This window comes from Mobula birostris, chromosome 24 (assembly GCF_030028105.1).
Source record: "Mobula birostris isolate sMobBir1 chromosome 24, sMobBir1.hap1, whole genome shotgun sequence".
Classification (NCBI taxonomy): domain Eukaryota; kingdom Metazoa; phylum Chordata; class Chondrichthyes; order Myliobatiformes; family Myliobatidae; genus Mobula; species Mobula birostris.
The window spans coordinates 41,055,494-41,082,958 of NC_092393.1; the positions used below are offsets into that span (position 1 = coordinate 41,055,494).

The 27,465-nt window shown below is 42.2% G+C and overlaps 1 protein-coding gene across 1 annotated transcript in view; it reads left to right on the forward strand.

Annotated features, from left to right (window-relative positions):
• bahcc1b (BAH domain and coiled-coil containing 1b) overlaps positions 1 to 27,465 on the forward strand; it is a 277,518-nt gene that overhangs the window by 157,975 nt on the left and 92,078 nt on the right. The window contains exons 10-13 of the mRNA XM_072242674.1: positions 289 to 664; positions 3,169 to 4,029; positions 24,820 to 25,016; positions 26,239 to 26,375. Of these exons, the coding sequence (XP_072098775.1) occupies positions 289 to 664; positions 3,169 to 4,029; positions 24,820 to 25,016; positions 26,239 to 26,375 (1,571 nt within the window). The remainder of the gene's footprint in view (positions 1 to 288; positions 665 to 3,168; positions 4,030 to 24,819; positions 25,017 to 26,238; positions 26,376 to 27,465) is intronic.

The following is a 27,465-nucleotide window of genomic DNA, read 5'->3' on the forward strand; positions in this document are numbered from 1 at the left end:
CCATTGCCTTCTCTCTGTCACCAATTAGAAGTTTAACTGTAACTGTTAGGGAAGGATATAAAGCATTTTGGAACCAAGATAGATAGATGGAGGTTATGACGTTCATCGAGTATTACTTAAACGAACAGGATGATGGAGCTGAATGGATTCCTCCTGTTCCCATAATCCTGGATTGCTTAAGCGTTTAGGTTTGGTGAGCGGAATTGCACTTGTAGGAAAATGGAACTGGGCTGAACTCTTTGGTTTTAACAATTTCAGTTGACCTCCTGAATCCTATCTTTTCCTCAGGATCAACGTAAGGCAGAGGAGCCTCGAATAGAGGCAGAAGAGCACACTCTAGAGAGGAACAGAAGATCACACAAAACAGTTGCCTTAAGCTCTCCCAAGAATCTTTCTTCTCCGGTCATACTGCCATCTGGCATGTGTTCTGCCAAACTCTCACCATGTCGTCATTCTCCTTCATTAACACCCAAGTCTGGATGCCCTACCCCCCAGCCCACTGCAGTCTGTCCGTTGCCTTCCTGTCCGACATCTGGTCCTGCTGCTGTCCCACAGACATCCGTAGTCAGTCCTCCTTCTTCCCAGAGTTCCACAGGAAGTCAAATGGCTGAAAAACGAGTGGAAGGAGAGCCATCTCAGCACTACCCTGAATCCTTTGAGCCAGGTATGTCCACATAAGATTAACAACCACAAGCAAGGTCCAAATTTGTCACATGGATTTGAAAGCCTCCAGTTTTTTTGAGTTCTGTAAGTTCAGAAACCAATTGTGTCTTCATCATGTGGATAATTCTATGGCCAGTATTAGTACAAAACTAAAAAGAAAGTCTGTTTGATATTTACTGGAATGAATGAGCACAGCTGATGTCAAGATGTATAAATCTGTGTTCTGGGAAGTGCTGCACTTTCTTTTCTCTTTTCTGGCTGTGGAGGTTCCAAAGGCTGGAAGAAAGTAAGTGTGAGAATTGTAAAAGGATTAATTAATAAATCAATGGCAAGTGGATAAAGACTGTGAACTACTTTCTGTTTGTGCAGCTCAGTCAGTCTTTTTTTTGGAGGGAATGTGCTGGCAATGAGCTCTGAACATAATTGTTGATGCAAATATTCAAAATCATGGAGATAGCAGATATCTCAGTGGTCGAACATAACTGCTCACAGGCTCATGCCTGTTAATGCTTATACTATTACATTTTGTAGACACTTGCAGAATATTGGCAAACAGTTTACAATTGAAAGAATTTTCACATTTACTTAGCACTTTGAGTAACCTTACAATATTTCATAGAATATTTGACCAATTAAATATTTTTGTAATGTTACTATTGTTAAGGATGAATATTGGTCAGGCTGTTAGAGATAACTTGCCTACTCACATTCTGATTAGTGCCATTTGGTCTTTTACCGAGAAGACATAAAGAGTTTCAGTTTAACATATCATTTGAAAGACAATATTTCTGACAATTCAGCTCTTCCTTAGTAATGCTTGCGGGGTTCCATTATCTATCTTTATGTGTAAGTCCTCGTAGTATGAATTGAACCTACAATCCTCTGACTCAGAGTGTGAGCATTAGATTCACAGCTGAGTGGTTGCTGAACTGATCATCCAGTGTTTGCCCCTTTCACCAGGATGTTAAACTAACTTTGTTTCAGCAAGTGAGATTTGCCTGTTTTCATCTATTCAGATGGGACAAATTGGGAATAAAATGCTCATCTGCACAAGAAGGGAAGACTGACTCGGACTGACCGATGTCTCTAGGGTGAAATAATTATCAAAGGAAATACTGTAGGAACAAGCTTGGCTTGATTAAATTTCAAAGTACTCAAATGATGCAACTTTTCCTCCAGAAATCAGTTGAAATCAGGCTTGCGAAACCCTAGCCAAAAACAACATGCATGCAACAAAATCCAATACATTTCCTTTCAGTTTTCAAGGTTAGACGTTATGCAGCAGCTGGAATTCTTTTGTTTGACGTTGAAGGGAAAAGGAGGAGAGTGACTGAACTGCCTGGCAGATAGAAAGCTTTTTCTCCTTCAGCAGTCCTTGAGAACGAAACACTTTGGTGGAAGGATACATATTCATCTGGTGGTATGTCAGAGAAGCGGATGGATACCATTAATTACACTCAGTTGATGACAAGGTAGTCAGGACGCTGCCAACCGGCATGAAGTCAGGGGCACCTTCGGAGTTCTTGGTGAAGACAAAGTAATAACATTAGCTTTGTTGCTCGAGCTTGGTGTCAGCTGTACTCTCTGATGTCAGGCAGATAATCTGTTCAGGGTTCAAGGTGTTGGGTTTAATCATTTCACCCTTACGAGCAAACTGATAAGTGTTGTCCAGTGTTTCCAAGTGAAACCCCCTACTTCTCCATCCATTGCGATTTGTCTTCTGACTGAGTGAATAAATTCTCAGTTTTTTTCTCTCTGTAGTAGTTAGTGAACACAAGGCACCTGGGCAAGGCAGGTTTTCCACTGCACTTATAAAGGTCGATATAGAGTGGTGTTATGATTACAGTCACTGTGAGTCATGGTTCATGCACTCATGCATGTTCAATTTATCAGAGTGAAATACAGAATAAATTAAGGTTGACTACATGGCAACTGCACTGGATTTCGTGCCCTGCAAATTATATTTCCTGTTCTGGAGAACGGGTCACATATCCAGGATTCACCACGAGGTGTTATGTACCAGAAAAGTCTACAAGGTTAAAATTGAGTGGGCTCCATTGTGGTAGATCTTTAGAAATCATCTCTGCTTTTAGAGTCACACAAAGCATTAGGGTTACAAAGTTATGAGGGTTGTATAGGGTTAATCCAAGCAGTCTTTTTCCACTGAGGATGGAACTGGAAATTATAGGTTAAGGGTGAAATATTTAAGGGGAACCTGAGGGGGATCTTCTTCATCAGCGGGTGGTGCGAGTGTGGAATGGGCTGCCAGTGGAAGAGGTGGATGCTGATTCAATTGCAACAGTTAGGAGAAGTTTGGATGGGTGCATGGATGGGAAGGATATAGGGGGCTATCATTTAGGTGTGGGCCAAAGGGTCTGGGCAGAGTAACAGCTCAGCTTAGACTAGATGGGCTGAAGGGAATGCTTCTGTGTTGTAGTGCTTTATGACTATTAGCTGTGGCGATTTGTGTCAGTAAAACATGTTCCTTCTCCCTGTCTCTTGCAGAGATTCCGCCTGGCTACTCGTACACAGCGGTCACCATGGGCTATCGCTCCCCGACTCCCCTTGTACACCCTGCCAATCCCACAGATGCTGAAACTATGCAACCCGTCCCCACCCCCTCAGCTGAACCAGAGCAGTCAAGAACCATTACGCCTGGTGCGAAAATTCACTGTGATACTCACTCAGTCCTGACAGAGGGGACAAGCCCGAGCAAACAACAGATCACAGCAAACGACCTGGACATTGTCGAGCAAAATGAGCACAGCCTTCTTCGCAGCACAGAGGAAAAGGAGACAGTAAATGCTTCGCCAGCAGAGAATTCAACTGTGGAGCAACTTGAGCCATCTATGAAAGAAAACATGGAGTGCTTAAGGTATTTGATTGCTTCTCAGGGAAATGACACTGATGGAAGGCTTAAAGAAGAATGCGGACAGGAAACTTCAGTAAATGAGTCACCTCACTCAACCAGTGAGCCCACGACCTTAACCAATGAAACACTGGATGTAAGAAACTCTGATCACTTGAGTTCAGTACCTGAGACTGACTTAAAGCATGAATGCAATACTGACGGAGAAGCCACACAAGAGAATCAGGATGAGGATTCTGAAATTAGCCACGATGCCCCAGAGAGGGACGAGGTACTCAAATGGCGGCTAGACTGCATAGCAGGAATGAATGCCCTGGTGGCAGCTGGCCTCAGTATGGGAGATCTCTTCGCTTTACAGCCCGAGTTTCCCAGCACCCCCATACCACCCTCACGCCCTACGACATCGACTTTTTACCCCTGCTCAGGGATGCATGGGATAGCTCTGCTGAGTGAATTGGCTGAACTGGAACAGCAGAGCTATAATGCTTCCTGTCAAGGTAATTTCTTCCTAACTTGCATGTAACTTCAATACCACTGCCTGTGCAATGTTACTCTATATTTCATACCTTGCATTAATTACTCTTTTGATTTAGAAACCTCTACCCCATTGGAAAGAACTGCTGTTTAGCGGGACGGCAATACATGATGATTCTGAATAACAGAATTTGAAATGAAGCTGTTGTTCAGCCTCATGAGTAGTCAGACAGTGCAAGAACATCAAGGCATAGAACAACTCCCACCCCATATGATATCATCGATCCACTCAGAACATGCTTCCTTGAACAGAATAGTTAAATGAGCATATTTTAGGTGATAATTGTTAAGCGAGGAATGTTGCCTTTGTTTTTAATGTCGAGTAAAAGATCTTTAAGGTCTCCCTGAGTTCACAGGGACTTGTTTAAGTCTGGCCTCAAACATGTCTAAAGTAAAATGGGGGGGAAGAAATCAGCCAGAGGCAATGGAAGTGTGTGCATGTGGTCTGGATTGCTTTCGTGATGCTGTTTGAAGCTCAGGCATGAAGAACAGGATGGGGAGGGACGAGATGGCATTCACTGTTCATATGACTTAGCAAGTTAACAACATCTTCAAGGATGCAGATGGAGGAATCTTGATGAAAAATCAAGGAAGCGGCTCATCTAAAGCAGGGGTTCCCAACCAGGGATCTATGGACCTCTTGCTTAATGGTATTGGGCTGTGGCATAAAAAAGATTGGGAACTCCTGATCCCTGATCTAAAGGAAGCATGACTTAAAAGTCAAAATCAAGTTTATTGTCATGTGCACAAGTACATATATGCACAGATCCAATGAAGATCTTACTGGTGCATGACAACAAATACACAAATATGCACAAGGAAAACATGAATTAAACATAAACTATGCACAATTTTTACAAGAAAGAACACAATTAGAACAATAGAAACAAAGCTCTTTGTAGTGCAAAGTGATCATTGTGTTTCTATACTGAGATGGTGATTCGGGTTGTGAAAGTTGTTTCAGGAACCAAGTGGTTGAAGTAGCTGTTCTTGAACCTGGTGGGTGGGAGGAGTGTCAAATTTCTGAGACTCAAAGATTTTCCCCTTGTGGCTTCAGACTAACAGTAACACCCTACTTGCAGCCTGAAGCTGGAAGTGCAAGCTACACCCAATGCATAATTTGTGGGATAGTGGGAACTAATTAGTGCAATGTTGTGGTCCACTCCATGTTCTATTAGTGTAGTTCTGGTCATCATAGTGGAATGCTGCTTCTAACCAAATATTCTGTTTTAGCTGGAGGTAAGATCTGTGAAGAAACTAAAATGATTGGGCTATTACTCAAAGCTGTCAGGTATTAGTTTTGGCTTGGTGGTAACTCTCTTATCTCTGAGCTGGAAGGTCATGGACTTCAACCCTGTTTCCTTACAAGCAAAGCAATGCTTATAAATCCAAATGTTGGTCTCATTAGTGTGGGACCAAATTCATCACTTTAGTCCCTATTCTTCCATTTGACACAAAGATGCAGAAGATGTTTGCTGATTTATTTTGAGACATCGTGTCTCTTCTTCTGGCTGTGGAGAGCACAAAGGCATGAGCCTGTAGCAGGGATATAAAACTCACTGATGCAGTGAGGTGAACTGTGGTCAATCTGCCCACAATAATCTCCCACAAACAGGAAAGTGATAATAGCCAGATAATCTGTTTCAATCATGTAGATGAGGGATAAATACCGACTAAGAGACCAGGTTAGTTCCAGGCAACACATCCCTCAACTCCCTATTCTTCAAATGAGTGGCATGAGATCGCTTTATATTTTACCCAGAAAAGTAGATAGAACTTTTGTCGTCAAAAGGTTAATTTCCCTGTTGGTCCAGTGAAGTATCTGCCTAGATTTTTATGCTCAAATTTTCCAGATTGGCTATTAAATCTGTATATCAAAGCTACTGTTCATCTCACATATTAGTTTAAAACTAGAGGTATTATTGAGAAGGAAGTTGCGAAGTATGTCTCATTGTTTATTAAACCCTTGAGGATATGGTGGATGAACTGAAATGATTCCAAATTTCTCAGCTTCATGAAAAACAAGGTTTCCCCAGTTGTCTTTCCTCATGCTGATCCTGACAGTGGAATCTCTGTGACCCGTGTCCTGGTGCACAACATTCTCCCGGCTGCCCTGTCCCTTCCTTTTGATGATTTAGCCTTAACGCCACAAGATATGGGAGCAGAATTAGGCCATTTGGCCCATTGAGTCTGCTCTGCCATTTCATCATGGCTGATCCAATTTTCCTCTCAGCCCCAATCTCCTGCCTTCTCCCCATATCCCTTCATGCCCCGACCAAGTAAGAACCTATCAACCTCTGCCTTAAATATACATAATGACTTGGCCTCCACAGATTCACCACTTTCAGGCATAGAAATCCCTCCTCATCTCCATTCTGAAAGGATGCACCTCTATTCTGAGGCTATGTCCTGTAGTCTTAGACTGTCCCACCATAGGAAGCATCCTCTCCACATCCACTCTATCAGTGCCTTTCACCATTCGGTAGGTTTCGATGAGGTTATCCTTCATTCTTCTGAATTCTAGTGAATACGGGCCCAGAGCCATCAAAAGCTCTTCATATGACAAGGCATTCAATCCTGGAATCATTTTCGCAAAGTTCGTTTGAACCCTCTGCAGTTTCAGCACATCCTTTCTAAGATAAGGGGCCCAAACCTGATCACAATACTCCAAAGTGAGGCCTCACCAGTGCTTTATAAAGTTTCGACATTAAATCCAAGCTTTTATATCTTGTCCTCATGAAATGAATGCTAACATTTGCTTTCCTCACCACAGACTCAACCTGCAAATTAACCTTTAGGGAATCCTGCACAAGGACTCCCAAGTCCCTTTGCACCTTAGGTTTTGGATTTTCTCTCCATTTAGAAAATAGTCAACCGTTTCATTTCTTCTACCAAAGTGCATGTCCCTACACTTCCCAACACTGTATTTCATCTGCCATTTCTTTGCCCATTCTCCTGATCTGTCCAACTCCTTCTGTAGCCTCTTTACTTCCTCAAAACTACCTGCCCCTCCACCTATTTTCATATTGTCTGCAAACTTTGTAATAAAGCCATCAATTCCAGCATCCAAATCATTGACATATAACATGAAAAGAATCTGTCCCAGCACAGACCCCTGTGGAACACCACGAGTCACCGGCAGCCAATCAGAAAAGGTTCCCTTTATTCCCACTCTTTGTGTCCTACCAATCAGCTACTGCTTTATCCATGCTAGAATCTATCTGTAGTACCATAGGCTTGTAGCTTGTTAAGCAACCTCATGTGTGGCACCTTGTCAAAGGCCTTCTGAAAATCCAAGTACACAACATCAACTGATTTTCCTTTTTCTGTCCTGCGTGTTATTTCTTCACAGAATTCCAACAGATTTGTCAGACAAGATTTTCCCTTGAGGAAACCATGCTCTCTGCAGCCTATTTTATCATGTGCCTCCAAGTACCCCAGAACCACATCCTTAACAATTGACTCCAATATCTTCTCAACCACTGAGGTCAGACTAACTGGCCTGAAGTTTCCTTTCTTCTGCCTCTCCCTCTTGAAGAGTGGAATGACATTTGCAATTTTCCAGTCTTCCAGAACCATTCCAGAATCTAGTGATTCTTCAAAGTTCATTACTAATGCCAACACAATCACTGCAGCCACCTCTTTCAGAACTCTGGGGATTTCACATCTGGTCCAGGCAACTTACCTACCATCAGACTTTTCAGTTTCCCAAGAACCTTCTCTCTAGCTATGGGAACTTCACGTACTTCATGACCCCTGACCCTCTGGAACTTCGACCAAACTGCTAGTGTCTTCCACAGTGAAGACTGGTACAAAATACTTATTCAGTTCATCTGCTATTTTGTTGTTCCCCATTACTACCTCTCCAGCATCGTTTTCCAGTGGTTTGATATCCACTCTCACCTCTCTGTTACACTTAATGTATCTGAAGAAACTTTTAGTATCCTCTTTCATATTATTGTCTAGCTTTCGTATTCCATTTTTACCTTCTTAATGACTTTTTTAGTTTGCTTTCTGTTGGTTTTTAAAAGATTTCCCATCCTCTATAACTTCCTACCTATGTCTGTGATGTTTTTTGAGCTCTCTTCCCTACAGTACAATGCATCATTAAATCTTGCCTACCTTCAAAGGCCTCTTGTAAATTTCCACTTTCCACCATAAGATATGGGAACCAAATGGCCCATCAAGTCTGCTCTGCCATTTCGTCATCCATTTACCCTCTCAGCCCTAATCTCCTGCCTTCTCCCCCTATCCCTTCATGCCCTGACCAATCAAGAATCTATTAAGCTCTGCCTTAAATATATGTAAAGACTTGGCCTCGACAGTCACCCGTGGCAACAAATTCCACAGATTCACCACTCTCTGGCTAAAGAAATCCCTCCTCACCTCCATTCTAAAAGGATGCCCCTCCATTCTGTCCCTCTATTCATCTCGCTAAATGTCTGGTCTTTTTAATCCTCTTGGAAAAACTTCATGCGGAATGTCATTACTATGCAAGTTATTTGGAAATACTGTTTTAACATACTTGTTCCCAAATCTTTCTCAGTTCTGATGGAAAGTCAACAACTTGAAACCTTAAATGCAGTTCTCCCTCAACAAATGCTGGCTGTTTGGCTCAGTATTCGTGGCATTTTTAAATTGTGTTACTTTGCAACTTAGTTGCATCCACTTTATTGATGTTCAGGTAGAGCTCCAGATAGAGGAGGCAGTTCCTCCTAAAGTGTAGTTTCTTTAGAAATAGGATTTCCCTATGTTTTAACCCGCCAGGACTCTTAAGCACTTTTTCCAGTCGATCCCTGCAGAGATCCATTGCGTGTGTGCATCCTCCATAGATCAATAGGATCTATGATCTTGAGAAACATTCACTGGCTGAGGGCCTGACCTCTCTGTTTTGCCGAGTCTGGTCCAAATCCACATCATCTGTGGAAGAAAGCACGGGGAAAGTTAGATTGCAGGTCAAATGAAATTATTCAGACGTGGGGCATCTCCAGCATACCACAGGAAAGGGCGGCTCTCTGGGACTTATTAGTATTGACCTGACACTCCAAGGCAACAGGTGGAAATTGCACCTGCAGTCCTAATTTGTGGTACATCCTGCCAAAGGTCTCCCTGTGGTCAAAGGAGAAAAAGGCAGTTGACAGGCCTGTTCTTTGGAAATGTTGCACCAGGTCCCAGGTGAAGTAGATACTGTCATCAATGGACTGGTCATGGGCCATGTAGGACTGGTTGAGAGGGATCATGACGGGCCAGCAGAGTTGCCTGGTGGGTAGGCTTAACTCAGGTGAGGTGTACGTCACTCCCAATTGCTTGCCTGTCTTCTGAGTTGCATTCACACCCGTGTGCCTTCCGGCAGGGGTGAACATAGTGTCTGCTGGTTGGTATACCTTAGGCTTTCTGTGACTGAGGGGCTGAAGTACATCAAAGATCCCACTTCTGTCTCCCTATGACCGCATGGGGTTCCTCCGGGTGCTCCAGTTTCCTCCCACAGTCCAAAGATGTACCTGTTGGTAAGTGAATTGGTCATTATAAATTGTCCCGTGACTAGGCTAGGGTTAAGACAGGGGTCGCTGGGTGGCACAGATCGAAGGGCTGGAAGGTCCTATTCTGGGCTGTTTCTCAATAAATTAAAACACCAAGAGAAACATATTCTATAATTTTTTTTACTGTTGTTCATTTTTCTTATTTGTTGTTTAAAATTTATTTTAAAATAAGTGGCAAAAAGGGGATGAGGTTAAGCACAGAGTAAATTTCCCTAAAAGCAACAGAACTGTGTTAGCTTTAAAGCACTTTGGGATATTCTAAGGTTGTGTAAGGTACTACTAAAATGCAGATCTTTTTATGAATGGCTTGAATGGTTAGAAATCCTTTTTCAGACTAATAGCTTCCATCTCCCTTGTTTAAAACGCTTTTGCTACAAGTCACTGAAGCTGCTAAAACACTGGATATAGATAACTAGAATAATAACGTTCATTTTGAAATTAAGCTGGTTTATAACTACTTCTTTTGGGAATGTGTTCATTTAAAAAGCAGAGCATTAAAAATTACTGCAACACAGTTCTCAAAAGAATGTGATCCACAAGATCAAATTATTGTAGCTTTTCTTTTTTGATATTTATAGCATAAACACGGACACAATGCAACAATGACTTATTTCCTGATATCAAAACCTCCATACTGTTGCCAAAAAAAAATCTTCAGAGCCTAAAGTCCTTTTCTCTTTGTGTTACTAAAAGATAAAGAATTTGTCTTGTAAAACGAATCTCCCCAAAGGCCTGTATTTCACTACGGTCTCAAAACACAGAGAGGAGACAATGCCAACTGACTGTGATGTTGGCCCAGCACAATCAAACACTTCCTCCTGCCCACATTAGCATGGCAGAAACATTCTCCGCTCACTTCCTGCAGCTTTCGTGTGGCAGTTACATGCAGGGAGTGGCTTTCCCATGAACTAACACTTTTTGAGCAAAACAAGATATAAAAACCTTTGATTTGCAAATGAAACATTGAGAGAAGAGAATGGAAGCAGATTGTTTAGATTTAAGCACTTGATATAATAAATAGAACATTAGAGCTTAATGAATGGAGCCAAGTTTTAGCAGGGAATGAGACAGCATTTGGGTAAAATAAGTGATTGAGAGAGACAGGAATGAGAGCAGAGTGATTTTTTTCATTGCCTAGACCCCAGCAGCCATTTATCAGTCCTGTATATTCAACAACTAAAAGATTCTTAAAACATACTTGAAAATGTAAAACTTTCTCACTGACTCATGGGAATCCCTAGACCATGACCTCGGAAAATGAAGAAGGGTCAATTCAGATGACGTTGAGAATTCAGAGCAGAAGAGCAACACCTCCCAATGTACCCAGCAGTTTAACAAAGTCTGCAGATACTGCTTTAGCCTCATCAGCCTCTTTGGAACCTATATACTTTATATGGAATTAAGTCATCCTAATCACAAAGGACTGTTGGAAAGGAGAAGACCTGTAATGTAGTCTCTTAATCTGTCTATATGATTGAAATTTTATAAAGTGGAGGCTGCTTACGGTTGTCAGAGATTTACTTTTGGATGCAGTTTACCACTTTTTTGTTTAACTACAGCATTTGCTAGGAGATGTATTGAACAGCTATAGGCTGATAAGTGTCTGTTCATTAACTAAGGGAACCTAGTGATGAAAAGCAACTTATATCCCAGATGCTTACATTGTGCAAAAATAGCCATAGGGCTGTATATATGTTTGGTGGATTTAGATATTGTTTTGTAGTTTCAAACTGGGTAAATAACCTGCTAATTTGCTTTGAAAAACAAGAGAAAATCTGCAGATGCTGGAGGAACTCAGTGGGCCGGGCAGCATCTATGAAAAAAAGTACAGTCGACGTTTCGGGCCGAGAGCCTTCATCGGGACTGGAAAAAACGATGAGGAGTCAGAGTAAGAAAGTGGGAGGAGGGAGGGAAGGACCACAAGGTGATAGGTGAAACTGGGAGGGGGGAGGAACGGGAGAAGTAAAGAGCTGGGAAGTTGTTTGGTGAAAGAGATACAGGGCTGGAGAAGCGGGGTCTGATAGGAGAGGACAGAAGGCCATGGAAGAAAGAAAAGGGGGGAGGAGCAGCAGAGGGAGGCAATAGGCAGGTAGGGAGATAAGGTGAGAGAGGGAATGGGGAATGGTGAAGGAGGAGGGGCATTACCAGAGGTTCAAGAAATCGATGATCATGCCATCAGATTGAGGGCTACCCAGGCTGAATATACGGTGATGCTCCTCCAACCTGAGTGTGGCCTCATTGCGACAGTAGAGGAGGCCATGAACTGACATGTCGGAATGGGAAGTGGAATTAAAATGGGTGGCCACTGGGAGATCTTGCCTTTTCTGGCGGACGGAGCATAGGTGTTCACTGAAGCGGTACTTCAGTCTGCGTCAGGTCTCACAAGAGACCATACCGGGAGCACTGGATACAGTAGATGACCCCAACAGACTCACAGGTGAAGTGTCACCTCAACGCTGCCCTCGACCACTTCTCTTCTACTTTACGCACGTCTGCCCCTCAACCCATTCTCCCGCCCACCCCACCAGGGATACAGTTCCTCTTCTCTTCACCTACCACCCCACCAGCCTCCGCGTCCAGCATGTAACTCTCCGTAACTTTTGGCAACTCCAACGGGAACCAAACCACCAGGCACGTCTTTCCCTCTCCCTACTTTCTGCTTTCCGCAGGGATCGCTCCCTACGCAACTCCCTTAACAATTTGACCCTGCCCACTAATCTCCCTCCTGGCACTTATCCTTGCAAGCAGAACAAGTGCCACACCTGCCCCTGCGCCTCCTCCCTCACTATCATTCAAGGCCCCAAATATTTCTTCCAGGTGAGGTGACACTTCACCTGTGAGTCTGTTGGGGTTATCTACTGTATCTGGTGCTCCTGGTGTGGCCTGCTATATATCAGTGAGACCCGACACAGACCGGAAGACCACTTCCTTGAGCACCTACATTCCGCCCACCAGAAAAAGCAGGTTCTCCCAGTGGCCACCCATTTTAATTTCACTTCTCATTCCGATACCGATATGTCAGTCCATAGCCTCCTTACTGTCCTAATGAGGTCACTCTCTGGTTGGCGGAGCAACATCTTATATTCCGCATGGGTAGCCTCCAACCCGATGGCATAAACGTTGATTTCACGAACTTCCGGTAATGCTCCAACCCCACCTCACCTTCACCATTTCCCTCTCCCACCTTATCTTCATGCCTGTCTATCACCGCTGTCTGGAGCTTTTCACTCTCTTCTTCTTTCCATGGCCTTCTGTTTCCCATTTCTCCAGCCTGTATTTCTTTCATCAATCAACTTCCCAGCTCTTTACTTCACCCTTCCGCCCCCCCACCTCAGTTTCACCTATCACCTTTTGGTTCTTTCTCCCCTCCCCCCACTTTCTTATTCTGACTTCTCATCTCTTTTTCCCAATCCTGATGAAGCCCGAAACGTCAACTGCACTCTTTTCCATAGGTGCAGCCTGGCCTGCTGAGTTCCCCCAGCATTTTGCGTGTAATTTGTTTCGAAGCCCTTTTTTTTTGAGGTGTAATGCTTGGCTTATACCTTCAAGTAATATTAACATGGAACATAAAACAGCATAGCACGAGAACAGGCCCTTTGGCTCATGATGCCAACTGAAACCAATCCCGTCTGCCTGCACACCCCTTGGTCTCTGATGCTCCAGAGAAAACAACCCAAGATATTTGTTTCCCTTATATCTCTTACCCTCTAATTAAGGAAGAATCCTGGTAAACTTCTTCTGCAAAGCTTCTTTATCTTTCCTTTAACGGGGCAAACAGAACTGTGTGCAGTATTCCAAGTGCGGCCTAACCAAGTGTTTATACAACTGCATCATGACTACCTGACTCTTAAATTCTCTGCCCCAACCAATAAAGGCAAGCATGCTGTATACCTTCTTTACCACCCTTTCTATTTTTGTGGCCACTTTCAGCAGACTTGGATCCTCTGTACATCAATACTATTAAAGGTCCTTGCCATTAACGAGATACTTTCCCCTAATATTTAACCACCGACACACTAGCTTGGTAACTTGGTTTATTGTTGTCACGTGTACAGAAGTACAGTGAAAACTCGCATATCGTTCACACATATCATTTATTAGAACTATGCATTTTGGTAGTACAAGGTAAAATAATGTGCAGAATAAGTTTACAGAGAATTTACTGTGCGGGTTGACTATAGGATGCAGTGTCATCACAAGGTAGATTTTTAGATCAAGAATCCATCTTATTGTCCTCGGGAATTCTTCGATAATCTTATAGTGGTGGGATAGAAGCAGTCCTTGAGCCTAGTGGTACATGCTTTCAGGCCTTTGTATCTTCTGCCCGATGGGAGTGTGAAGAAGAGAGAATGTATTGGGTGGGAGTCTCTGATTATGCTGGGTACTTTACCGAGACAGTGAGATATATCAACAGAGGCCATGGGAGTTGGGGGGGGGGGGCGGGAGGAGCTAGTTTCTGTGATGTGCTGAGCTGTGTCCACAACTCTCTGCAGTTTCTTTTGGTCAAGCTGTGATGTGTCCGTATAGCATGCTTTCTATGGTGCTTCGATAAAAAATCCTGAGAGTCAAAGGGAACGCGTCAAATTTCTTTGGCCTCCTGAGGAAATAAAGATTCTGGTGTCTTGGCCATGGCGTCAACACGGTTGAACCAGCACAGTCCTCTCAGTTCTCTTGACCTCGGCACTGTTAATGTAAAGGAGCACATGCACCATCCCCCTTCCTGAAGTCAATGGCCATCTCTTTTGCTTTGCTGACCTCGAGGGAAAATGTCATGACAGTGAGCATCCACTTTGGGCCTAAAAAGAATAGATCAGAATATTTTGTAACTGATGATTAATTAGAAGCAAGAGTGTGAAGAAAATTTAGGGGCTCATTTAAAAAGATTATTAATGTGTCTTGGGCAGGTAAAGAAAATATCAGTTGATATGGAATGTGGTACAATGTGGTATTAGTTATGTTACAATAAATCAAATTTCCATGCAAACTGCATTGGGAACATTATAGTTTAGGATGCAGTGCAGTGTATTTGAAGCCTGGACTCCAAGGGTTAAATTATAGGAAGAGATTACACAAACCAGGAGTGTGCTTCCTGGCATTTAGAAGATACAGGGTGACTTGATTGAAATTTACCAGATATTAAAGGGTAGGTAGAAAGAAGCTGTTTTTTTTTGTTGTTAGAGTACAGCATGTAAAACTGGGCCAGGAGACTGGAAGTAGGGTTCTTCTTGACAAATGGCAGTTCTTGTTGGATCATTAGTTGATGTTTTAAAGATTATTTCTGAGATTGATAGCTTTTGTTAAAGATGGAAAATGCTGGTGCTGTGGAGTCAGGTATGAGATAATAATGGTTTTCATTGAATGTTGGAACAGGCTTGAAGAACTAAATAGTCAACTCCTCCAACTATGTTCTTGGACTATGATGTATAACTATGAAACAAAATTGGAAATTCTGTTATCAACATTCTGAGAAGATTGGAGAATACATGCAATAGATCTTGTAACATAACAAATGTCAAGATTATGTGTTTGGCAGTGTTTTACAATTAATTGCTACAAAGGATATTTAAAACCAGATTGTTGCTTAAAAATATTCAATAAACTGTCAGACATGATTCTCACTGTAAATATGCACTTCACGTGTAAATGATCAAATATCTATTTAGTGACAGAAAAACTAATTACTCACTGAAGTTTTCATATAAAAAGAATATGCACACATTGTTGACAGTACGAATAAATCATAAGACCATTAGACGTAGGAGCAGAATAATGCCATTCAACCTATCGAGTCTGCTCCACCATTGCAACATGGCTGATCCCGGATCCCAGAGCTGCCTTCTTGCCATATTCTTTGATGCCTTGAGCGATCAGGAAACGATCAACTTTGACCTTAAATATACCCTTAAATCCTTCCCAGTGTATATCAGGAGACATAATAACAGATAGTGTGTGCATTATGTTTAGTATTTAATGGCCTAGATTGAAGTGACTCAACATTGGAACCTTGAAATTATAAGCACGAGAAGATTCAGAAGAATTTTACGTCATTATTTTCATCATGCCATGTTTTCCTAGCACGTTTGGGCTGCTCCGCAATTCTTGCTATTCTTCTCCTCTTTAAAATAAAAGGCATTCACTGTAATTCTTGATCATTTCTGGTTTTCATGCTGCTATTGCTTGAGGTGGAATGTAATTACACCAGGGATCTCTCAGCAGAGAAATTGGCTGTAATTATGAAATTGGAAAAGGGTGTCTATAGTTTAAAGTAAACTATAACTGGCAAACATAATTGGCACTTAACAACAAAATGCGTAGAGTGCTCTTTGGCATTATTTGCAGCTTCTTCCATGAATAATTATTTTTGGTGCCATAAGGGACTTGGCGTCGTATTTCCAGCTTTCCCAGAAGAGATAAATAAATGTGGATCCATGTCTTCTTGTTCATTAGAAGTTTCCAGTTTTTGCTTTCCACCCTTCACTTTCGTGTTCATCGAGTTAGGAGGCAGTGGCTTGTGTGGAGTTTATCTGAGGCAAACGGCAGGACATAGTGTTGAACTGAATGTAATTCTGTGTCAGGATTACGTAACTACCAAAGCAGGGCAGGATGAAAGTGCATAGTCGTTTTCCCAGGTTTGGGGAATCAAGAACTAAAGAACATATGTTTAAGGAGAAGGGAGACTGAAACATTGCGACAGCAGGCAGTGTATGTTCCTGTCAAGAAAAGGTCTCTGCGTTCGAGCGGTCCCTCTCTCTCTCTCTGTCTCTCTCTCTCTCTCAATGGTGAGTGAGACTCCGTTGATCCTCAAGTCAGGGAACTCGGACGAGCGACGAGACAGATTGTAACACTGGAACAGCGAGCTGTTGGCCTCCCCTCTCACTGTTGCAGGAGCGATAGTTCTCTCTCCCTCGCCGTTGAGAGAGAGAGAGAGCCGCTCTGAATAGTCAAAGTGTTTGGATGGACAGTAGTTTTTGTTGGACTCGAGATCGTGGTCTCTGGGGGCTTTGCTATTGCTTGCATGGTGGGTGGTGGTGGGGGGGGCTGATGCTTTTGCTGAAGCAAATGGTGTGGTTGATTCTTTTGCTGTTGCTCGTGCGTGGGGGGGAGGGGGGGCTTCAGGGTTTTGACATTTTCTGTCATTCATTCTTGGCATTTTTTTCTGGCTTCGTGGATGTCTGTGAAGAGTAAAAATTTCAGGTTGTATATTGTGTATGTTCTCTGATATTAAGTTGAAGAAGAGAGGGGCAACTTTTTTACCCACAGAGTAGTCAGTATTTGGAATGAGTTGCCAGAGGTTAGTTGAGGCAGGTACGTTAACAACATATAGAAGTTATTTGAGCAGGTAGGAAAGCTGTAGAGGGATATGGGCCAAACACGGGCTAATGAAGCTAACTGAAATGAAAATTTTGGTCGGCGTGGACCAGTTTGAAGAGTCCGTTTCCATGCTTTCTGAGGTGAATGTCAGTGACTAATTTAACATTCGTTGTTCACCTGCTTCCTGAACTGATCACATCTCAGAGGGTGGTTAACAGTCAATTACATTTGGCGCATATAGGCTAGACTGAGTAAAGATGGCATATTTCTGTCACTAAAAGACATTGATAGCTAGATGCAATTTTGTAACTATTTCAATAGTTTCACGATCGCTCCTTATTCCAAATGAGCACAGCCACTTGAATTCAAATTGCCCAGCTGCTGTGACACGATATAAACTGCCTCTGGATCAATAATTCCGGCATCTACATTACTATCTAGTAAGGTACCTCGCTACTGATGAGTTATTTAACACTTTGAATTCCAATATTCAAGGCAGGCATTAGACAGAGGTGGAAAATAAGCATTTCCCTTAATTTCCATAAAACTGATAGTTCTTAGGTTAATTTCAAAGGTGAAAGAATGATGCAACTTCTGATGAAAGGTCTCAGCCCAAAGCATCGTCTGTTTATTCCTTGCCATAGGTGCTGCCTGACCTGCTGAGTTCCTCCAGCATTTTGTGTGTATTGCTCTGGATTTCCAGCATCTGTGCAAATGATGCAGCTGGTTAACACTAACAGGGTCTCTATATAAAAGGAGGAGACACTCCCTCAAAACTCTTGCCTTTCCAAATTGGCACGATATTGAAAACCAAATAACTGCAGGTACTGGAGTCAAAACAGGAAATCCTGGGCAACTCAGCAGGTCAGGCTGCATCTGTGAGAAGAGAAACAATGTCAATGTTTTAGATTGGGTATCTTTTGTCAGAACTGAATAGGAGACAAAAGAAGCTTAGAAAGCTGCAGGGAGGGTGGAGAGGGGAAATATCTCTGATGGGGTGTGAAGCTACACTGACCACGGGGATAAACTTTAATCAAGTTTACCTGGTCATTGAGCAAATGGAAGCAGATAGAGAGTGAAATTAAATGAATGATTATTTCATTTGATTTCACTCTCAAAAAACGTGGGACTTGCAAAGTGCAGGTGAACATGGTGGCTGGTTGAGCTGGGCCTAACTTGCATTCCCAGAGAGTAGTAAACTGATCTAATATTACATGACTGGTTAATTGATGCGGACTGAGAAACCAAGTCCCCAGAAGTTGTACAGGTTCGATATACTGGTCCAGAAGGCTGCAGTGAGCCCAGATGGAAAAAGAGGTATGGTTCTCAGGTTTCTGTTAAGCCTCACTGTGACAGCACAGGAGGCCTCAGAACATGAGGTGAGAGAGGGAATGGGGTGGAAATTAAAGTGGCAAGCAACGGGAAGCTCAGGGTTACCCCTGTGACTGAACGCAGGTGTTCTGGAAAGCAATCATCCTAGCAACACACATCAAAGTTGCTGGTGAACGCAGCACGGCCAAGCAACATCTCCAGGAAGAGGTACAGTCGATGTTTCGGGCCAAGACCCTTCGTCAGGACTAACTGAAGGAAGAGCTGTTAAGAGATTTGAAAGTGGGAGGGGGAGGAGGAAGGATGGAGCCAAGAGCTGGACAGATGATTGGCAATAGGGATATGAGAGGATCATGGGACAGGAGGCCCAGGGAGAAGGAAAAGGGGGAGGGGGGTAAAAACCCAGAAGATGGGCAAAGGGTATAGTCAGCGGGACAGAGGGAGAAAAAGGAGAGAGAGAGAGAAAGAATGTGTGTATATAAATAAATAACGGATGGGGTACAAGGGGGAGGTGGGACATTAGTGGAAGTTAGAGAAGTCAATGTTCATGCCATCAGGTTGGAGGCTACCCAGACAGAATATAAGGTGTTGTTCCTCCAACCTGAGTGTGGCTTCATCTTTACAGTAGAGGAGGCCGTGGATAGACATATCAGAATGAGAATGGGATGTGGAATTAAAATGTATGGCCACTGGGAGATCCTGATTTCTCTGGCGGACAGAGCGTAGGTGTTCAGCAAAACCAGTCTGTGTCGCGTCTCGCCAATATATAGGAGGCCACATCAGGAGCACCGGACGCAGTATATCACCCCAGCCGACTCACAGGTGAAGCAATCATCCTATCTGTCTTTGGTTTCTCCACTATAATGGAGGCCATATTGTGAACACTGAATGCAGTCCGGTGGGTTGGAGGCAGTAGCTCATTGCTTCACTTGGAAAGCGGTCAAAACTTGATTCTTCTGTCTGTACCAATTAACCAGTCACATAATATTTACTTAGTTTATTCCCGCTCTCTCTCCCAGGGAGTGGAAGCCAGACACACCTAACCAGCTAGCATTTCCTCCTGCTGCCACGCTTTTGCAAGTCCCACAACCTTTAGTTAATGTTTTCACTCTCTATCTGCTCCTACTCACTCAGTGGCCAGATAACCTTGTATGAGTGTTTCTCCAGCTGCTTTGGCAAGGGAAAGAGCCATAGGAATAAGAAAAGTCAGGAAAGGAATGGTCTGCATGAAATGCTGGAAGAGGAGGAAAGGGGAATATGTGTCTCATAGTGGAATTTTCTCTGAAGGTCGCAGAAAGGGCAGCAGAGTAGTGTGGTGGTTTGCACAACACTTTATAGTACATTTGACCCGAGTTTAATTCCCGCCACTGCCTGTAAGGAGTTTGTACATTCTCCCCGTGACCACATGGGTTTCCTCCGGGTGCTCGGTTTTCCTCCCACAGTCCAAAGATATACCAGTTGGTAGGTTAATTAATCATTGTAAACTGTCCCACGATTAGGCTGGGACTAAGTCAGGGGTTGCTGGGGAGTGTTGCTCAAAGGACAAGAAAGGCCTCTTCCACGCTGCACCTCAGTAAATTAATATGTTATAGAGAATGATCTGTTGACTGGGGTGGAAGGTGAGGGCTGTGGGAACGCTATCCTTGTGCAGTACTGCAGGAGAGGAGGTGAGGACAGGAGTACAGGTAAAGGATGAGTTGAAGTCAAGGATTTTGTTGGCAATGACAAAAGAGAAGCCGCATCTCGGGGAAAAAAAGGTGTTTCAGAGGCAGCAGTCTGGATTATCTCATCAACGGAGGAAACATGACAGAGGTTCACAATAGATGCTCACAAGATTGATCCGGAAACATGACAAGTGTTGGATGTTTAAATGAATGAGGAAGATCTCATTGAAGCTTATTGACCACTAAATGCCTAGATAGAGTGGATGTGGAGAGGATGTTTCCAAAAGTAGGGGAGTCTAGGACCAGAGGGCACAGCCTCAGAATACAAAGATGTCCCTTTAGAGCAGAGGAGGAGAATTTCTTGGCTTCATTTCCAAAGATGCTGCCTGACCCACTGAGTTTCTCCAGCCTTTTGTGTGTGCTGCTCTGGATTTTCAGCATCCGCAGAATCTGTTATGTTTATGAGGAATTTCTTTATCCAGGGGGTGGAGAATCTGTGGAATTCATTGCCACAGTTGGCTGTCAGAGCCAAGTTATTGGGAATACTTAAAGTGGAGGCTGATGGGTACTTGATTAGTAAGGGCGTCAAAGGTAACAGGAAGAAGATTGGAGAATGGGGTTGATAGGGAAGAGAAATCAGACATGATTGAATGGCAGAGTAAACCTGATTGGCTGTATGGCCTAATTCTGTTTCGGTGTTTTATGGTCGTACGGTGAAATGGAACAAGGGGAATGGAACAGAGTGCTTAAAGGAGTCATGGTGGGACAAAGAGCATTTGAGGTAGCTACGGGAGTCAGTATGCTTGTAATAGATGTTAGTAGCAACGTTTGCAGTTGCACTACTGAGTATTAGCAGTCTTCAGCAAACGTTTATGGATCTTATGCTGCTCAGTAATGAGTTTAACAAGGGTCTGTGACTCATGGAGGAAGGAAGCTGGTTCACATTCCCTGGGACTTAAAATTGAGATCATGTGGCCTATTAATTAAAGTCGCTTGCAATTATTAGAGTCATTCCTTGTGCAGGTACATTAAAAACAAATTAAGGTAAAATGTTAGTTTTTTTAGCCACCAGGAGGTTTGGTTTGTTTATTGCAGTTTTTTTTAGTTATTGCATATTATTCATGCTGCACCATCGCTTGCTAATTACTTCTGGAATGCATTTAAAAATGACAGTGAGGCAGTAAGGCTCTATTAATCTGTGAAAGTGAGTTTCTTCACTGGCCCCTGGCTGCATCTCCCTGGGCTTGTCCCAGTGTTTCCCTGCAGGAGATTCTTTAGAAAGGGAGGAAGATATGGAATAACGTCCCAATGGTGAATTTACACTGTACATCACCAGTCTAACCTCAGCAGAACAATCCGGACCAATATGCACACACATACAGAATATGTACCTTGCAAACATACACGTAGTGGCCACTTTATTAGGTACACCTACTCATTACTGCATATATCTAATCAGCCAGTCGTGTGGCGGCAACTCAATGCATAAAAGCATGCAGACATGTTCAAGAGGTTCTGTTGTTGTTCAGACCAAACATCAGAATGGAGAAGAGCTGTGATCTACGTGACTGACCATGGAATGTTTGTGGGTGGTTTAAATATTCAATTAACTGCTGACTTCCTGAGATTTTCACGCACAGCAGCCTCTAAAGTTTACAGAGACTGGTGCAAAAAAGACAAAAAAAAAATCCAGCGAGTGACAGTTCTATGGGCGAAAACACCTTGTTAGTGAGAGAGGTCAGAGGAGAATGGCAAGACTGATTCACGCTGACAGGAAGGTGACAACAACTCAGATAACCACATGTTCCAAGAGTGGTGTGCAGAAGAGCTTCCCTGAATGCACAGCAACTTGAATCTTGACGTGGCTGGACCACAACAGCAGAAGACCATGAACATACACTCACTGGCCACTTCATTAGTTACAGGTGGTACCTAATAAAATGGCCTCTGTGTATATTATGTACCTGTTACAAGCAATGATTATCTCATTGAAAGCACTGTTTTCATTGGCTCCAGTATGCACATTACGAAATATAAGTCCCTTCTTACAGCTTACACATAGGCTGTTAAATTATTTAATTGCTGTAATCTCATTACTTTTTTAATCAATAAAACTTTTATCAGCTGATTAATCATTTCTGGCCAAAAGGGTTGACTTTCCTGGAGTATCTTAGGACACTGACTCCATTAACGTTCTTTCTTTAGGGAAAAGGTGATGTAATTCTGATAGGATGACGAGGGAATCCGAGAACAGGCATTATGTTGCAATATTTTGTGACATCATTCTCATTGTCTTATTCAAGATTAGTTGACATAATTCATTTATTTTTGCCTAAGACCTTTAAGATTTATATATTACTTCAATGACTCATTGAGTTAAAATCCAATTGGAAAGGTGGGCAAAGAATGCTTTTTAGGGGATCCTTTGATGGTTCTGAAATCAACAAATCTTCTGCAGTTCAGTGTATTTCCTTTCACAGTCCACGCAGAGCTTTGGCTCAGTAACAGCCCTCTTGCCTTCAAGTGATACAGTTATAGATTCAAGGTCCACCCTAGAGACTTGGATAGACAGATTGAATTTGGTAATCAGGGAGTGAAATATTGACCAAGGTGCCATCTTTTGGATGGTATATATACAGAATGATAGTGTACTGTTAGATTAATTATCAGTAGTTTTCGATCTGGAGACATCATTTCAAATCCCATCATGGTAAAGAATTTAAATTTAGTTAATTAAGTAAATGGAATTTGGCAATGATAGCCACAAAACTTAACACGTCACCATAAAGTCCCAGAGTTAACACAATGAATGGCACCTATAGACAACTTGCAGTGGCTCATCATGGCTAAAGATTAACTTTATTTAATCAAAGCATCAAAACATACAGTGAAATGCATTGTTTTTTGGTCAAATACCAGCACAGTCTGAGGAGGTGTTGGGGGCAGCTCACAAGTGTCACCATGCTTAAAACGCTAACAGAGCATGCCTACAACTTAGTAACCCTTGCTTAGCCGTCACAATCATCTTCAACCCACATGGTGACAGGAAAGACATACAAATTTCTTACAGACTGGGTGCGAAATGAATACCACTATGCTACCATGTCACCCTCAAATCTTCCTCAGCTCTTGAACCTACAGCTTCTGCCGCCCAGGATAAGGGCAGCAGGCATGTGGGAACACCAAACCCCTTTCCAAATGACACACCATCCTGACTTAGAAATAGATTGCCATTCCTGTAATGTCTTGTGCTAACACTGCATTTGGCTTCCTTACTAAACTTACCTGCAAGTTGCCTTTTGGATGTCTGGCACTACAACTGGCAAGTCCCTTGTTGAAGCAGAAAGAGGGAAAATAACTTTTTTGGAACAATGTGGGAAAATTTTCTTCCTACCTAATTTGCAATTTTAGATTGAGGAAAAAAATTACAGGCTGTCTGGACCAGCCCAGTTGAGTCTTTACCCAATAAGAGTGCTAGTCTTTGCTTGGTATCAATAGTAGAGAGACATCTGAAGAAATATATGGAACATGTGTTTTTCCAATTTATCCACCCAAAGTGGTTCTTGGAAAGTTTTGTTGTTCATTCATGGGAGGTGAAATGACTGATGGTAGCATTCATTGAACATTTGTTGAGAAAATTATTGTAGTGGGTCAAACTCCTGAATGGAGAAAATGCAACTTGGGAGGGAGTTCTACAGTATGAATATTGAAGGTACATTCACTTCACACACTGGCTCTGCACATTGCCCATGTGTCTTAACTGTCCCTTGTCTGGCATGACAGGATAGAGGAAAATTTGTTATTTAAACTTTTTAGAGTTTAAGAAGTCTCAGCTTTGATCAGTATTGACACTTACTGGTCTGAGTGTGGGTTACACCCTGCTGATCTGAAGCCTTGGTCCTCAAAGGGATCTGCGTAGTTGGGGGTGAGGCATAATGCTGACCTCTAACTTCTCAATTGGATATAAAAATCTCATTATATAACTCAGTAAAAGATCAAGGCCAAAATACTGATCTCTGATCTCCCAACTGGATATAAAAATGTTGTGATATAATTCAGGAAAAAAAGCAAAGAAGATCCAGACCAAAATTAAACTGTCTACCAACATGATTGGCTGGTGGCATGTATCATTTCTGCTTGTACTATATATATTAGTTGGCTGCCATGCTTGCTTTCTTTACAATAGTTTTTTTGGTTTGTTCTAAGATGATGAAAGGAAACCTATTAATGCAAGTCATGCCTTTTAAGGAGTAGATACAAACAAAGAACAGAGTTATTTCTGGGAAATGACAGGGTTCAGATTGTAATTCCAGAGAATTGTCAAAAGAGATATTTAGTGTTTTGCATGTTGACAGATACTTGCGGGTTTGACCAAGATATTTGGAATGGGGTGAGTGAGGAACTGACTATCTGAAAAATGCTGTGTTTGAAATGCAGGCTAGAAAAAAAAGTTTATAGTTAGAAAAATTATCAAATGTGTTGTTTTGCTTGTGGATTTTACAATCCTTATCTGTCTCTTCCATTCTCTCAGGTAAAATAATTTACTTGTTTTTGACTCTTGTAATCTTCTTTCTTACCCATTAACTATCTTGCTGTGAATATCTTTTCAGGTTGTCTGTATTTAATGTTCCTGTGTATAAATCTGTTGGCATTCCCTTATCAATAGTGATAGTTAAGAAAATTATATGTTTGATTAGGTGATGTAAGTTTTAAAAAAATACACAAATGAATGCTTTTAAACATGCGAATATGTGGGCACTTAGAAAATTTGTGACTGGTGCCCTTTTCAAATGTTTTGAGAGAGAAAGAGCTAATGTTGGGATTGAGTGTCAGTGAGATTGCATTACAAAGGGGTAATCAAGTTAATGCATCAATGCTAAAAGAACATGACCATGTCTCTCGTACACAGGGGAGGACAAGGCTGTGCTTACTCATGATCTCCAAAGCCTTGCAACAATTGCTGCTGCTCGTTCATTGGTTGAAGCATTACCCATTGAATTGGGTGACCCCCATATTGAAACAGAACCAAGCAAATCCTATGTAGTTCGCATCCCACGGGTACTGAATTTACGAAGGAAGTACTCATGGCATCCAAAGGCGGAAACGGTGAGTTTGGTGATGAATTTCAGGGACAGCACCACAAGGTTCCAAATTTATTGGTTTGCATTGCCATTCCCACCCCTCCACAAAAAGGCAAATGAAAAAAAGATCCATGATAATGGTAATCTATCAGAACACTTTCATCCATGGAAATAATTCGGAAGATGTATCGCTTGAGTGGTTAATGATTGGGTTGAGTTGATCTCCAATCTTGGCAATTTACTTGCAAACCTTGCATCACCATGCGAGGAGACATCATCAGCGCACTGTTGCTTGTGGTGTGAATGCTTGGCTTTTATATAAGTAAGTAAAGGCCACGCAGTTGGAGGACACACCACAATCAACAGCACGCTGATGATGTCTCCTCGCATGGTGACGAAACGTTTGCAAGTAAATTGCCTGGATCAGAGAACAACTCAACCCAACCACATTCATCCATCTCAGTCTTGCTGCAGGAGCCCAGAGTCTTAAATGTAGTGTGTTCAGTCTGGAAGGCATCAAACCAAAACAATTCCTAGTTTAAATTCTTTAATGGACCACACACAGTGGATGATGCATTGGAAAATTTGGTCTCAAGCCAAATGCAAAGTTTTCTGTGAGAGAAGTCCATTTAAGTGAGGAGAAGAGGCAGAAATCAGTACCCAAATGATGATGCTGCAATTGCAGCCCTGATATTCCCTGGACCAGAAATTTGGCTTTCTTGCAATGGAACCCACAAAAATGGATCCGTGCAGTTGTAATGGTTGGGTACTGTGGGATGATGTGCCTAGAATTAGGAGAATGTATTGAATTGCCTGTCAAAATATTGTTTCAGCAACAATATGTACATTTGGTTAGAAGATAGAATTTAGGTTGGAACTTGTCGTTCTCACATTATCAATGGCTTGAAGACTTTTATGCAGGATGTTTTAAATTTGGATATTAAAAAAACAAATAAACAGGAAACCAATCATGTATCAATAATGAACGTACATCATTTTAATTTACTGGAAAAACTTACAATCTGTTGGAATTTTTAAAATTGATTTCAGCACAATTAAAAAACTAACAATAATCATTGAAGAATGGTGAAATTTGCTGGAAGAGCCCTTATACGACACTGTTCGTTATTTTATATCGATTCTTTATGTAGTCATGACATGTCAAGAATCACCATTTAATGATTTCACTTTTCTAGGACAAAAGTTTTGTCATTCTCTTTTTGATTTTTACTGACTCTGTGTTCAAGGTCTGTCCTCTGAAAGCTGCAATTGATGGAATGGACGCATTGGAGCTGGAGATGAGGATGAGGCTTGCAGAATTACAGCGCCGCTACAAGGAAAAGCAACGGGAGCTCGCAAAGCTTCAAAGGAGACACGATCACGAGTGGGTGCCTCTTTAAAGCTACCCATCCCAACCCATATAGTGTAGTACATTACCCTCAGTCAACTGCTTGTTAATTTTCGGATTCGGATTCATTTATTTATCACGTGTATATCGAAACATTCAGTGAAATGCGTCATTTGCATTAACAACTAGCACAATGTAAGGATGTGCTGGGAGCAGCGGCAAGTGTCGTCACACATTCTGGTACCAATTTAGTATGCCCACCATGTTCACAGAATAATACAGCTAACAACAAGCCAAGCTCTGTTCCTTATCTTTTGAGTGTTTTGACATTTTATTGTACTGTTCGTGGTATCATAGAATATGGTCATGTTTAGATTAGATTTATTCCCTTAATGGGCATGTTCACATTATATGGCGTGAGGTTTTAATCATACTGTCTGTACTTCTTCGGTTCAGTGAAGCTTCTCCAGTGCCTCCACGCCAGCCCCCCACCAGAATGTTAACTTTCCTATTCTTTGGCTCGCAGTTCGTTACCCTTTTCATTCCAGATGTTTGCACAGACCCTGCTGCTGGTTTCTACATGACCTCATTCAGCAACTGGTAAATTTCAGGTGTGTTTGCACTGTGCCGAGTGGTGTCTTTGCACACAGCGCAGACTTTACAGCAGCTTACAACAACAATTGCATCCTCTGCACATTAGAGGGAATTAAATTTGTGCACAACAGTGTGATTGGCTGACGAGATGCAGTTCAAAGAGTGTGGCTGAGAGATATTGGGAAAAACTGTCAAAGCAACTGCAACAAATTGGAGATCAGAAACAGATGGAAAATCAAAACCTTCAGATGAAAAGTATTATGGCATAATTTAATAATATGGGTAATTAATGGAATTTAAAGATAAAGATTAGCTTTAATTGTACAACAAAACATACAGTGAAATTTGTTAACAACCAACACAGTCCAAGGATGTGCTGGTGGCAGCCCACAAGTGTCACCATGCTTCCGACACCAACATAGCTTGCCCATAACTTATTAATCCGTACATCTTTGGTATGTGGGAGAAAACCAGAGCACCCAGAGGAAACCCACATGGTCACGGGGAGAATGTACAAACTCCATACTGACAG